Below are 13,032 nucleotides of genomic sequence, written 5' to 3' on the forward strand. Positions count from 1 at the left end.
CCCCTCTCCACCCTCTCCCCTCCCCTCCCCTCCCATCTCATCCCCCTCCCCCCTCCCATCTCCTGCCCCTCCCTCCCCTCCCATCTCCTCCCTCTCCTCCCCTCCCCTCCTCCCCCTCCTCCCTCTCTCTTCTTCCCTCCCCACCTTCCCCCCTCCTCCTCCCCCTCCCCCTCCCCGTCCCCGTCCCCAGAGCTCCCCGCCCGAGGGCCCAGCACCAGCGCAGCCACTCGGGGCCCAGCGGCACCAGCTTTATTTGCACGAGGAGCGGGTTGGGGCGGGTCGGGGCGGGGCGGGGCGGGGGCGACGCTACACGATGGCGAACTGGCAGATGTAGGGCAGCCTGTCTCGGCAGCGCTTGTCGAACCACTTGCCGTTGGCGGCGCCGGCCAGGGCGGCGCAGTTCTCGGCCTTGCCGCCGTCGGGCTGCGCCGTGATCTCCGTCTCCCAGTTCTTGTAGGCGATGTGGCCGCCGGTCATGTCCACCCAGGCGCCCTCGGCCGCCATGTCGTTGAGGCCCAGCCACGTCTCGGCCTCGGCGCCCGCGCTCTGGCGCAGGTAGTCGTGGAGCGCGTCGTTCTCGGAGCCCGACTGCGGGGTGCCCAGGGTGCCCCCGCGCGAGATGCAGTCCTCGCTCGCCTCGTGGAAGGTCTTGGGCTGCGTGAAGGCCAGGAAGCATTTCCTGTGCACCTTGGTGCCCTTCAGGCAGACTGCGGGGGGGGGGGGACGGCCGTCACGCGGGGTCCGGGGGGACCCCCACCCCAGGCCCCCGACGGCCCCTCCCCGCACCCAGCCTTGGGCTGCGATGGACGCCGAGGCACAGCCCAGATCCCCCGGCCCCTCGGCCCATCGGCTGCGCAGGCCGTACAGGTGCAGCTGCAAGCTCGAGGCCACGCCCCTCCCGGTGCAGCAGCTGCAGCTGCAAGCTCGAGGCCACGCCCCTCCCGGTGCAGCAGGCCAGGCCGTGCAGGTGCAGGTGCAGCTGCAAGCTCGAGGCCACGCCCCTCCCGGTGCAGCGGGCCAGGCCGTGCAGGTGCAGGTGCAGCCGCAAACTCGAGGCCACGCCCCTCCCCGCGCGGCATCCAGGGCCTGGGGGATGTGGCAGCGTAGAGACAGGTCATCCCTGCCTGAGGCAGGGCAATGCTGAAGGGCCCTGCCAGCTCGGGAGGCCCTGAGCGTGTCCAGAGAATCAGCAGCCCTGTGGGGTGGGGGTGGGGAAACTGCCAGACGCCATGGACTCTGTGGGGGGAAATCCCCACCACATCACCTCACCTCAAGGGGCTCTGCCCAAGCACAAAGCTTAGACGGGAGAGACACCTTCCAGCGTGCCCTGCAATCTCCCCCCAACCTTCCTCTCTGCAGAGGAGACTGACACCCAGAATGGCACTGTGCTTCTGAAAAACATTCCCTTTGTGGCAGGTACTGCTGGTTGACTCAGTCAACATCCGTTCTCAACCCCCTTCTCTCAAGCCCCTTGTCTGCCTCCACTACAGAGGCTGGGTAAGCTTCATTTTTGCATCCAAGCTACAGGTGGTCATATGATAGAGCCGTGATCAATAAGGTGGAAATGGAAGACTTTCACTCGCCTGATGATTGGCCGGGCCACCTTTTCTCCTACCTCTTGCTCTGCATGCACTCATGATGTCTGGAGCCAGGGCAGCCACCTTGGGACCATGAGGCAAGGCTTCTGAACAAAAACTTAACAGCTACCCTCTTTCAGACTCACTTTTTGTTTAAGCTCCTGTTAGGTGTTCTATTTACTTGAAGCAAAAACATGGTGGACGCTTCCCCTCTAGAGCCCCTTCACCCTACCTGCTGTATTAAGCAGGTTGTACAAAATCATGTGTTTGTCCTCCCTTCAACAAAAATTTCCCGAGTGTTGATATGCGGTAGGCGAGGTGGTGGGAGAGAAGGCAATCAAACGTGGCCCCCGTGTTCCTGGGCTTATCACCTAGCAGGGGAGGCAGACATACATCACCAAAGGAATCTATCGTTACAAACTGCAATAAATATGATGAAGGAAAGAACATCATTTTGCGAGAGTTATAACTGAGGAGCCTGATTGAGACAAGGAAGTCCTGAGACAGGAGCATCTGGGTGGCTCAGCGGTTGAGCCTTTGGCTCAGGGCATGACCCTGGGGTCCCAGGATCGAGTCCCGCATCGGGCTCCCTGCAGGGAGCCTTCCTCTTCCTCTGCCTGTGTCTGTCTCTCATGAATAATAAACAAAATATTTTTTTTAATTCTAAAAAAAGTCTTGAGACAGTGATGATGCTAGAGGTGTGCATATTAGATGGATCTTGGGGGAGCCATTCAGGCTGCCAGAACAGCAGGTACAAAGGCCCTGTGGTAGAGGGGACAGAGTATGGCATGTTAGAGGGAGAGAAGGATGGCCAGTGTGCCTGGTGAAAGAAAGACCTGGGTGGGAAGAAGCGGGTGCAGACTGCCCAGTGAGAAGGATCTGGAGGTCGAGGGAGGGCCCAAAGGTCAGGATATGCTGTCAGAGAAGCAACAGCTGAGAGGATGGCTGTGAGCACAGGGAGATTTATAGATTGCCCAGGAAGGGGCCCAGGCGGGTCCCAGGAAGATAACTGGAGAGGAAGCATCGACAGAGCTAAGAGCAAGACTCTGCCCTTCGGGCTGTTAGCAAGAGACTCCGCTTCCTGGTGGAAAATGGAGGTGGGGTTATAGCAATAAGCCCACTGCATGGGTTTTCTGGGAAGAAAATTAAAAGTTAATATACATAAAGCCCTTGGAGCAGTGCCAGGCTCACGTGTGTTATCTTTTTTTTTTTTTTTTTTTTTTTGAGTGTTATCTATTATTGTCAGTCTGTATTCTCTGTGTTCCCCGGGGCAGAGGAGTGGGCGAGTCTGAGACCCTATGGTGGAGAGAGAGAGGTTAGGTGGCCCTGGAGGAGACCCGACCTTGCCCCCAGGCTCTGCAGCTGTGTGACCATGTCCATCTTTGCTTATCCGATTAGTGCAGGGCTGGGAAGACCGAAACCAACCTCTCCTCACACCCAGCATGCACCCGCTGCTCCCGCTCAGATCCTAATCTGCACTAACCAGCCGGGTGAGCGTGGGCAAGGAACAGGACCGCTCTGTGCCTCAGTTTCCCCATTTAAAGTAAGTATGAGAAGCCCTGCCTCGGCATAATTAGGATGATTAAGAGTAACAGCATCCACAAATTTGCTGACACACAGGGGAGCGAAGCTAACGTGCCCCTTAGGGCTGCGGGGGCTGGCGGAGTGGAGGGTCCTGTGGGAGCTCATTAGGAAGGCTGCTGCCCCTGTTCCAGGCTGCTCCTGGGGCCATGCTTCCGGTAGGCGCTAATGCAGCCTTGTGGGAGAGTCTCTGTCCTTTGAGAACATTCCCAGTTGCACACACATCAGGGGATCTGGCGGAGAGGAAGCAGGCTGAGGAGGGGGCTCCCTGAACCCAGAATCTGGGCCTACAGGGCTGGCCCGACAGCCAGGGCCCTGGTACTGACTGGAAGCTGCAAACACACTCACTGCGGCTGCCCTGGCCCAAGCCCTACTCTGGTGCACTGCCGTCTGCACTCACCTGTCTGCAGGGCCTGCTGCTCCTTCAGCAGAGCCACCTCCTGGGCCAGGCTGTCCACCTGGCTCTTGAGCTCCTCAAACATCTTGGGGATCACAGCATCTAGGACAGAGACAATCTCAAACACGTGAAGAAGGCAGTAGGGATGGGGCAGGGCAAGGACGGGGTAGGATAAACCCGCCCTCCATCAACCACCCAAGGGGACAAGGGAAAGGATACCCCTAGACCTTGCTATCTTGGTCTACTTTCTCTCTGTCCCTGCTGGTGACAGTCTAAGTAACTGCTTGTGATTTTCCATCTGCTGAGAAACGTATCCTTCACTTGGTCTTACTCAAGTGAAACCCATCCACGTGTTTAGAAGAACTGCTGGGGGTCGGATGGGGTTGGGGTTGGAAGGGGCCGGGAGTGCCCCGCCCCCCCAACCACCCTCCCAGCTCCAGGGGAGAGCAAAGCATAGGAAGCAGAGCCAGATGCCCTTGAGACCTGCCAAGTTCACCTCCCTAGGCTAGAGCAACAGAGCATGGACAGGATGGGCAGGCGCTCCAGCCCAGGGCTGAGTGTGACACCACAGGTGCCCGCATGCTTGGGCTCTGAGGTCACAAGGATGTGAGTGACCCGGGGCAAGTTGCTCCGCCTCCCTGAAGTCAGTTTCCTCATCTGTGAAATGGGTTGATAAGAGCCCCACCTCAGGGGCACCTGGGTGACTCAGTAGTTGAACGGCCGCCTTCAGCTCAGGTCGTGATCCTGGAGCCCCGAGATGGAGTCCCACATCGGGCTCCCTGTGGGGAGCCTGCTTCTCCCTCTGCCTGTGTCTCTTGTCTCTCTCTGTGTCTCTCATTAATAAATAAATTAATAAATTAAATTTAATTAAATACAAAGAGCCCCACCTGAGAGGACTCTGAAGAAGAGAGAGGTCAAGCGTGTGAACAGTGCTTGGCTCACAGTCAACCCATGTGACCCGTGTAATGCACCCCTCCTGTAGCACCACTTCACAAGCAGGAAACCGAAGCCAGGATGAAGCGAGTGGCCGAGGATGGCAGAGCCGGCCGCCAGCAGGCCTGTTCCGAAGCCAGGGGCACGTGGCGCCAGGTCTGATCCTCCCCAGGCTTGGGACGGCTCGGGAGCACGTTCCTAACGTGAGCCATCCTGAGCATTGAGGCCTGTTGGGAGCTGGTTATGCGGGAGCCAGCAGGGGCAGGGGGGGGGTGTCTCTCTGTGTGTGCAGGCTGAGGGCTCTGTGGGTGGACCCCAATCTTACTGAAACCCCAAGGGCTTCAGGAAAGGCTGCGTGGGGTAGAGGGCAGGGAAGCGCTTCCATGGACCATTTAGCTGTGCCTGTGTAAAGTCCAAGGTCATGAGCAATGAGGGCAGAGCCTTTGTCCACTCATAAGATGCTTTTGCAAGGAAATCTCAAGAAACAAATGCGAGCAAGAAACGTGTATATGCAGAAATTAGTGATGTAACTTATCAAATATGAGGGAAATAACACCTGGATAAGCAAGCAAAAAAAAAAAAAAAAAAAAGTGGTAGGGGGAGGAGGGTTTAGGACTGGCAAACTAGCCTGGCAAGGTTACGTGTGCCTCATGTGCTGGGCCTCTGCCTTTGCAAGCTCGTGGCAGCTCTGTGCCCAGTCATGTGATGCTCCGGCGCAGGGTGCCAGGTGAGGTTGTGCAAGTTGCCTACGGCACAAAGGTACTCAGCAGAGGGGACGAGTGTGGGCTCATGTCTAGTCCCTAAGCTTTGCCCTGGCTATGCTGAGACAGATCAGAGAAAGGGGTGCCCTTCTACAATTTGGCAACTCAGAGGGGTGCCTTCGTAATTTGCACCGAGGTACCCACGTGTGCAAGGGGCCCTCTGGGGACTGGTCAAGGAGGAAGGCACCAACAGTGCTCCACCCGAGTGTAGGAGTAGGGAATGTCTCTGCAGCTCTGGGCAAGGAGTCAGGAGGCTCTGTGCTACCCCTCTCTGTTTCGGAGCCTCAGATTCCTGATGCATGTTATTGAAAGACTTCCAGGTCTCCCTGTTCTGAGGGCCTGTGACCCCCTGTGAGGCCATCCTGCCCACCTGCGCTGCCCTGGCAGGTGAGGCCACACGGCCACTAGAGCTCCAGCCACCTGCGCCTCCCCCACATGCCTCGCCTCCTGCTGACCCCTATGTAGCCGGCCAGAGTTACACCTCCCACCATGAGCAGATGAGCTCCCAGAAGCACCCAGGGCTGTCCCCTGACCCGGAGGCCAAGGTGGGGGCTTTGCACACAGCCTCACCCTCAGGCACCAAGCAGCCCCAATGGATAGCCTCTCTTCTGGACTCCCTCCCCTTGTGTGCTCTGGGTCTACACTCTGATTAGTCCTAAGAATCTCAATCCTGGCGGGTCCTTGGAGTCACTGGAGATGTGTGGAAGAGGCAGATGCTGCCCGGGCCCCTGACCCCAGATCCAGCCTTTCCAGAAGGACCAGCCTTCTGGATTGTGATGTACTCCTGAGAGTGCCCGAGTGAGAACCATCGAGGTTCTCGGGCCGATTTGCACCTTAAGGGCACGGTGGTGTCCCTTTGCTAGGCTGCTCAGCGCATATATCGGCCCTTTTGCAGGGAAGCAGTCTAGAAGCATCTGTTGTGTATGTGGACAGTGGGTGGAAGGAAGAAAACCCAGGGCAAGTCAGAGAACACTGAAGTGGGCTCCAGCGAAAGGTCAGGGCTGGACAGAAGGCTCCACCGGCATTGTCAGCTGTTCTGCAGGCCTCAGGGCCCAGGGTCTCCAGGGGCCACCTCCACGGAGAGCGCCTGGGGCCAAGTTCCAGCGTGACAGCTGCAGAGGGCCAAGCCACCATCTGGTCTGACCTCTTTTTTTCACATGCTTTAATAAATGATTTGAATGATTAAATAAATCTCTGGTACTTGAGAAATTAGCAACTATTTTCCACATTTAAAAATTCTAGGGGCGCCTGGGTGGCTCAGTCAGGCGTCTGCCTTTGGCTCAGGTCATGATCCTGGGGTCCTGGGATTGAGCCTTGCGTTGGGCTCCCTGCTCAGGGGGGAGTCTGCTTCTCCCTCTCCCTCTGCCTGCCACTCCCCTTGCTTGTTCTTTCTCTCTGACAAATAAATAAAATCTTTTTTTAAAAAAATCCTATAATTTGCCTTTGGAATTGTGCCTCCCCTACAAAGAACCTCCCTAGGTGGCAATTTTAGCGAATACTTGTGGACACAATTGTGCGTGATATTGACTCTTTTTAATGAAAATTTTATAGAAGGTAACATCTGCATACAACTTTTTAGAAACCCAAACAGGGGATCCCTGGGTGGTGCAGCGGTTTGGCGCCTGCCTTTGGCCCAGGGCGTGATCCTGGAGACCCAGGATCGAATCCCACGTCAGGCTCCCAGTGCATGGGGCCTGCTTCTCCCTCTGCCTGTGTCTCTGCCCCTCTCTCTCTCTTTGTGTGACTATCATAAATAAATAAAAAAAAGAAAGAAAGAAACCCAAACAGTTCAAAACATTAGTCTTCTTTCCGACGGAGATTGCCTTCAGCTCTCCAGAGGTTGTCACTGTCACTCTTATGGATCCTTCCAGAAAAAATATCTATGAATATACAAGCAAATGCGTATTTGTATATAAGCCCACTTTTCAAAGTAAATGTGGCATCGGCATGGTGTCCATTCTGTTTTGGATTTTCTGTCGTTAACTTTATAAACTGAATCTTGGAGGTCATTATCTGTCAACGCCGCAGCTGCTCTGTTCTTTGTCACAGCCCTGGGGGTCTCTGCTGTCCTGAGGCACCTTCCCACACTCCACTAGTCCATGGCCTACAGGCAGCTGTCTGTTTACAGAGGAGGCTCAGAGAGGGGCCTGAGGGCGGCCCATGCCCCCTTGCCCTGCCTTTTCCAGGCTCTTGGCTCTGGCCACCCTTTTCTCTGCCTAAATCCACATTCTCATCCCCTGGAACTCTCTCTCGGAGCCTCGGAGCCCTGTGGGGGTGACAGCCCCGGTTCATCGCCATGGCATTTCGCTCATGTTGTCTCAACACACCCTGGGGTGACCTCACCCCAGGCAGGGCTCCAAGGGCAGGCTCTGCAGCAGCCAAGGCAACCCAAGGACACCCCAAACCCAGAGGCAACAGAGAGAGTGCAAACCCACTTCTGGCATCCTGGTTTCGGGTTCCCCCATTTCTGTTTTCTCAAGGTTGTGTGATACGCTGTCACACAGAGAATTAACTGGGTCCCTTCTTCCCCTGTGCACTGGGGATATCGCAAGTGCCAGGCACCACGTTGGGCACTTGCATGTTTTGTAGCATTAAATCCTAACCAGAAGCTTTTCAGCAAATGCCACTATCCCCATTTTATAATGGAGTAACCCCAGGCTTGGAGGTTACAAAGCAGAGCCCCTTGGCACTGCCAAACCCAAGGTTTCATTTCTTTAACATATTTGGGGGGTGAAGATGGGGGGAGTGGGTGTGGGCTTAGATGATCTGGAAAGTTCTTTCCCACTCCGAGAATCAGTGATCCTTACAATTCTCACAACCGCGCCTGGTACCGGAGAACTCTCCCAGGCTTCGGGGGAACTTCCCTGAAGTTCCCTGGACTTATCAAGAAGGAAAATGAAGGGAAGGAGCATCAGGAGCAGTGAAGGACAGGCTGACCAGCTCCCTGGAAGATGGGGAGGAGCCCTGTCCCCCTCCTTACCTTTCTTGGCATTTACAGCCTTCTTGACCTTGGGGGTGGACTCCTGGGCCGTGACCTGGGTCAGGAGGGAGAAGAGGCAGAGGAGCAGGTAGGTGCCCCAAAGCTCCATGCTGGTGCACTGGCTGGGGCTGCTGCCTGCTTCGGCCTGGGTCGGAGAGCAGTGGCAGCTGAGGCCCGGCCTGCTCGTCTTAAGGCAACAGCCACAGGGTCCTCTGTCCAGGAAACCCTCCCAGACTCGTCTGCGGGCCTGCCAACAAAAGCCTGCAAAGGAGGAAGGCCTGGGAGCGCCTCACTGCCCGGGGAACACCCACCCAGCGTCCTGGCCCTGCCTTCTAATACAGAATCATTGTTTTTTATAGAATTCTGAAAAACACGATGGTTGTCAGAGCTCACATCTGTTGAGCAGTTAGGGTGGGCAGGTGCAGGGGCATGCCCTTCCCTGGCATTAGCTCCCGGAGGCCTCACGCCAGCAACAGGAGGAAAGCTGCTGTCATCCCCTCATTTTACATTTGAGGAAACTGAGGCTCATAGAGGCTAAGGAACTGGCCCCAGCTCCCCAGGGGCAGCACTGGTATCCGAACTCAAGTGGGGTGACTCCAAAACAGGTACACTCCGAGGCCTCTTGACAGTGTGACCTGGGGCTCACTGCCTGATTTTGTAGAATGTTTATTATGATTATTCTGTGGTTCTGTCTCGATACACTTGGTGCATCTTTGGTTAAAAATACCAGGGAATCCTCTCCTTGCTTCATGTTCTGCTTCTCGAGCAACCTATCCTGAAGCAAAGGTGACTACAGTGGGAGAGGTGGGAGCCACAGTGCCCCAGAATGCTATCGAAGGTGGAGCAGGGAGCAAATACTGTCCTGGCCCAGCAGGGTGGAGGGAGGCAGAGACTCTGCAGGGAGCGTGGGAGTCCAAGCGAGGAGAGAGAGATCCTGCATGGGAGGTGGGGGGTGGCAGGGATGAGGGGTAGGTTGCATACAGGGCACCACCCATCAAATAAGCAGATCTGCTCCAGACAATGGGAGCCAGGCTACTCCTCATCAGAGAAGGGAGGCACAAACATGGAGAGAGAGAAAACTAGAATGAATCACGTGGTGTAGGATTAAAATTAGAGCCATCGGTGTGCAACTGTGGGCTTGAACATATAAAGATGAACCTCTAAATTTAGATGGAAACGTGCACGCCTGTTCCCTAGCTGTCACTGGAACGACCATGGAGCAACCCCTCCAGGGCCCCCAGCCGCCCTACGGTCCAAGGACTGACTGGCTTCTCAATCCAGCTTCCCACTAAAAGGAACCAGAGCACCTGGGAGGGAGACGTGCCTGATTCGAGGGCTGGGGCAGGAAAGTCGAAAAGGAGCCCAGAACAAGTTGTTTTGCCAGAAAGCAGGAGAGTGCTTAAGGGATGATGGGAACGTGTGGTAACTGCACACAGGGGCGAGCTGGGGGAGCGCCCAGGGCCCAAAGGTCAGCAAGGTCGTGAAAGCGACAATGACGAATGACGACAATGACGTGGGCACCCTGGAGCACACCCACAGGTAAGCACGTGGATGCTCCGATAATCAGAGGAGGAACGGGATCTTTTCCGAGCCTCGTGTTACCTGCCCACGAGACATGTGTCCCTTACAAAGGGAAGAGTGACCTGCAGGGAAGAAGCTGGGCAGACGCTGCTTAATCAGTCAAGTGGCCCAAGTAAGCATCACGGATCGAGGCGCAGGTGGAAGGCGCGCGGGCCCCCTGGACTCCTGGAGGGAACGCAGCACCACGTCTGTCTGTCGGTCCAGAGATTCCTGCCAAAGAAACGCGGCGGGGGCCCGACTGAGGGCCTTCTACAAAACGACGGCCCCGGGTTCCTCAAAACTGGCCGGACTGGGACGGAGGGGACTGCGTCAGACTGAAGGAGACAAAGGCACAGAGCGGCAAACACGGCCTGCGATTCTGGACAGCCCCGAACAGAGAAACCCATGGGTCCAAGGAGCTCTTGGCCGTGAGGCGACCCTGCCGCTGTCTCGGTGGGGACGGCGTGGTGCTGTGACCTCGGGGGGCAGCCGCCTGGCCTGGAGGAGCCGCACGCTGAGGCCTGGCGCAGACACCCTAACTCCCCGGGGCTTCAGGGGACAAGCGCTCCGTACACCGGAATTGCCAATTTCCTGTGAGCTGAAGATTATTCGCGAAGAGAATACAGCATTGTGTGACTGGGCTTTTCTTCCAAGGGAGCCTGCCATCAGATTGGTAGGGAGGGATCCTCTGCGGCCAGGGATCCGGCTGGCGGCCTGGGGCACTGCGGGGTGGCGAGTGCCCTTAGTGCCAGGGGGCTCCGCCTCTCCATCCTCCGAGCACTGGGCTTTAGGGGGCAGCTGGGCCCCTGTCTCCGTGACGCAGCTGGGGGCCGAAGGGCACATTCTTAACGGGGAGCCTTGCTTCCTGGAGCTCGGGGTGGGTAGCACATGGCAAGAAAGGACTTGCGGTTCTCTCTCTCTCTCTTTTTAAAGATTGTATTTGTTTATTCATGAGAGACGCAGAGAGAGGCGGAGGACACAGGCAGAGGGAGAAGCAGGCTCCCCAGAGGAGCCGGATAACGGCGCTGACGCCCTGCTCTGGGTGGTTGGTGGTCGTGCAGGAGCCACGCATGAGCCATGCTGCGCCGGGATGTGCCTGGACCTGTTAGCGTCCCATCAGCCCCTCACCCGCTCCGCAGTGTGCCTGGATCCCGGGGGGTTCAACAGGAGGGGACCACTGTGCCATCAGGTCTGCAGTGGGGTCTCACAGGACACCTAATGCAGTGGGCAGGGGCAGGAAGGAAGGCGGCCCCCAGCTGAGGAAGGGCCTCAGAGGGGAGGGGAGGGGGGGGTAGGGGAGGGAAGGGGAGGGGAGGAGAGGAATGTGGACCGGGCTTCTGGCGCTTCTGGTGGAGGAAACACTGCACATTCTCAATCCTGAACACTAGCGGGAGGGGTGTGGGCGGGGTGGAGGTGGGAAAGCAAGCAAGCTGGAGATGTCGACAGGGCAGGTCTAGAAGCCTAAAAACACTCTGGACCCAGATTGAGGGAACTGACGCCAAAAAAATAAACCAAGCTAGGAGGGCTGTGATCAGACCCTACTATGGGGAGAGTGTTGGGGCTGGACCAGGGGGCCCCAGGAGGTAGCAGGGACACATGAGGCCTCTGTCCCCCATTGGCTCCCAAGCAAGGCGGGATCACACTTTCATTGGGAGAGTGCGCCTCTTTCCTACTTAACCTGACAAGTGAACTCTCTGTTCTCCAGGAAGGCGGCTTTTGTAGAGAGCTTTCTAGTAACTAGTGAGCAAATATCTTGCAGCTTTTCACAGGTGTGTATGTGCATGTGTGCATGCGTGTGTACATGTGTGCATGTGTGTGTGCACTACACAGAGCTCCTCTACAAGTGATTAAGAGTCACCTCACTGTTACAATGACTTCTAAAACCAGGGCAGGGGGGATGTCTTTTTGGCTTGAGGCTTCCTCAGGTTTAGGCTTGGCACCCAAGGAGGGTCTATACGGCCTGGGTGATATACCGACAGCCCCGAGAGAAAAGTTCATCACACACTTTTTTTTAAAGATTTTATTTATTTATTTATTCATGAGAGACACAGAGAGAGGCAGAGACATAGGCAGAGGGAGAAGCAGGCTCCATGCAAGGAGCCCAATGTGGGTCTCCATCCCGGGACCCCAGAATAATGCCCTGGGCCGAAGGCAGATGCGAAACCGCCAAGCCACCCGGGTGTCCCAACACACACCATCACACACTTTAAACCTGTACCTATCAGTGGGCCTGTAGCACACTCAGGATGATGTTTTAAAGGGGAGTCCTGTCTTATGAATAGCATTTGCCCTGAATCCTATTGTCTGTGTTAAAAGTGCAATTTCATTAAAGGTAAACTTTTTTTTTTTTTTTTTTTTAAGATTCTATTTACTTATTCATGAGAGACACACAGAGAGGCAGAGACATAGGCAGAGGGAGAAGCAAGCTCCCTGCGGGAAGCCCAATATGGGACTCGATCCCCAGACCCAGGATCACCTGAGCCAAAGGCAGATGTTCAACTGCTGAGCCATCTAGGCATCCCTAAAGGTAAATATTTAAAATATATCACTATTTTGGGGGCCCCTGGGTGGCTCAGTTGGATGGACATCCAACTCTTGGTTTCAGCTCAGGTCATGATCTCAGGGTTGTGAGATAGAGCTCCCTGTTGAGTTGGGCTGTATGTTCAGCAGGGAATCAGCTTGAGATTCTCTCTTCCTCTGCCCCTCCACCACACCCCCTCACATTCTCCCTCCCTCCCCCACCCCCCTCTCTCTCTCTCAAATAAATAAATAAATAAATAAATAAATAAATAAATAAATCTTTAAGTCTCTAAAATATCACTATTTTTATAACCCTATTTTGGCATTTCCTCATTTTTAATTGCTGAAAAAATGCAAGTGGCTCACTGTCTCTCGACCTCTGTGTCAAAAAGCAGGTTGGAAGCTGCAGTCTGGTATAACCGTCCCTCAACGTGGGATGCCCCTTTCTTTCCATTCACCCTCTCAGGTGTCCCCCTCCCAGAACCAGCAGCTCCCCACTCTGCAAAGGAGCGGACTTATCGCAAAGATCCCCCGCAGGGAGGCAGGGGGCAGTCCTGGAAGAGGCCAGCAAACATCTGACATTGGCCACTGTGACCTCTCTGTGTGCCTTTCTCCTTTTTCTCCCACATTCCTCTACAATATGGTTCCCGGACCTTTTTTAACCTTCTGGAAAATCACCTTTAGACAGAATTCTGCTTGTTAAAGTCCTCATTGTGGCAAAGC

The 13,032-nt window shown here is 55.7% G+C and overlaps 1 protein-coding gene across 1 annotated transcript; it reads right to left on the reverse strand.

Annotated features, from left to right (window-relative positions):
* Positions 1–227: 227 nt before the first annotated feature.
* CLEC3B (C-type lectin domain family 3 member B) lies at positions 228–8,507 on the reverse strand. Its single transcript, XM_038566691.1, has 3 exons — positions 8,230–8,507; positions 3,559–3,657; positions 228–707 (listed from the first exon to the last, which is right to left on the reverse strand). The coding sequence occupies exons 1-3, from the start codon at positions 8,336–8,338 to the stop codon at positions 307–309; spliced, it is 609 nt and encodes a 202-aa protein (XP_038422619.1). The 5' UTR covers positions 8,339–8,507; the 3' UTR covers positions 228–306.
* Positions 8,508–13,032: the final 4,525 nt, after the last annotated feature.

This window comes from Canis lupus, chromosome 20 (genome assembly GCF_011100685.1).
Source record: "Canis lupus familiaris isolate Mischka breed German Shepherd chromosome 20, alternate assembly UU_Cfam_GSD_1.0, whole genome shotgun sequence".
Lineage (NCBI taxonomy): Eukaryota > Metazoa > Chordata > Mammalia > Carnivora > Canidae > Canis > Canis lupus.

What these genes read in the sequence shown, in the direction of transcription:
- CLEC3B (XM_038566691.1), bottom strand. Translation starts at nt 8,338, where the DNA reads ATGGAGCTTTGGGGCACCTACCTGCTCCTCTGCCTCTTCTCCCTCCTG. An exon ending in GGCTGTAAATGCCAAGAAAG is followed by an intron (nt 3,658 to 8,229) that starts GTAAGGAGGGGG and finishes TCTCTGTCCTAG; the next exon opens with ATGCTGTGATCCCCAAGATG. An exon ending in GCAGCAGGCCCTGCAGACAG is followed by an intron (nt 708 to 3,558) that starts GTGAGTGCAGAC and finishes CCCCCCCCGCAG; the next exon opens with TCTGCCTGAAGGGCACCAAG.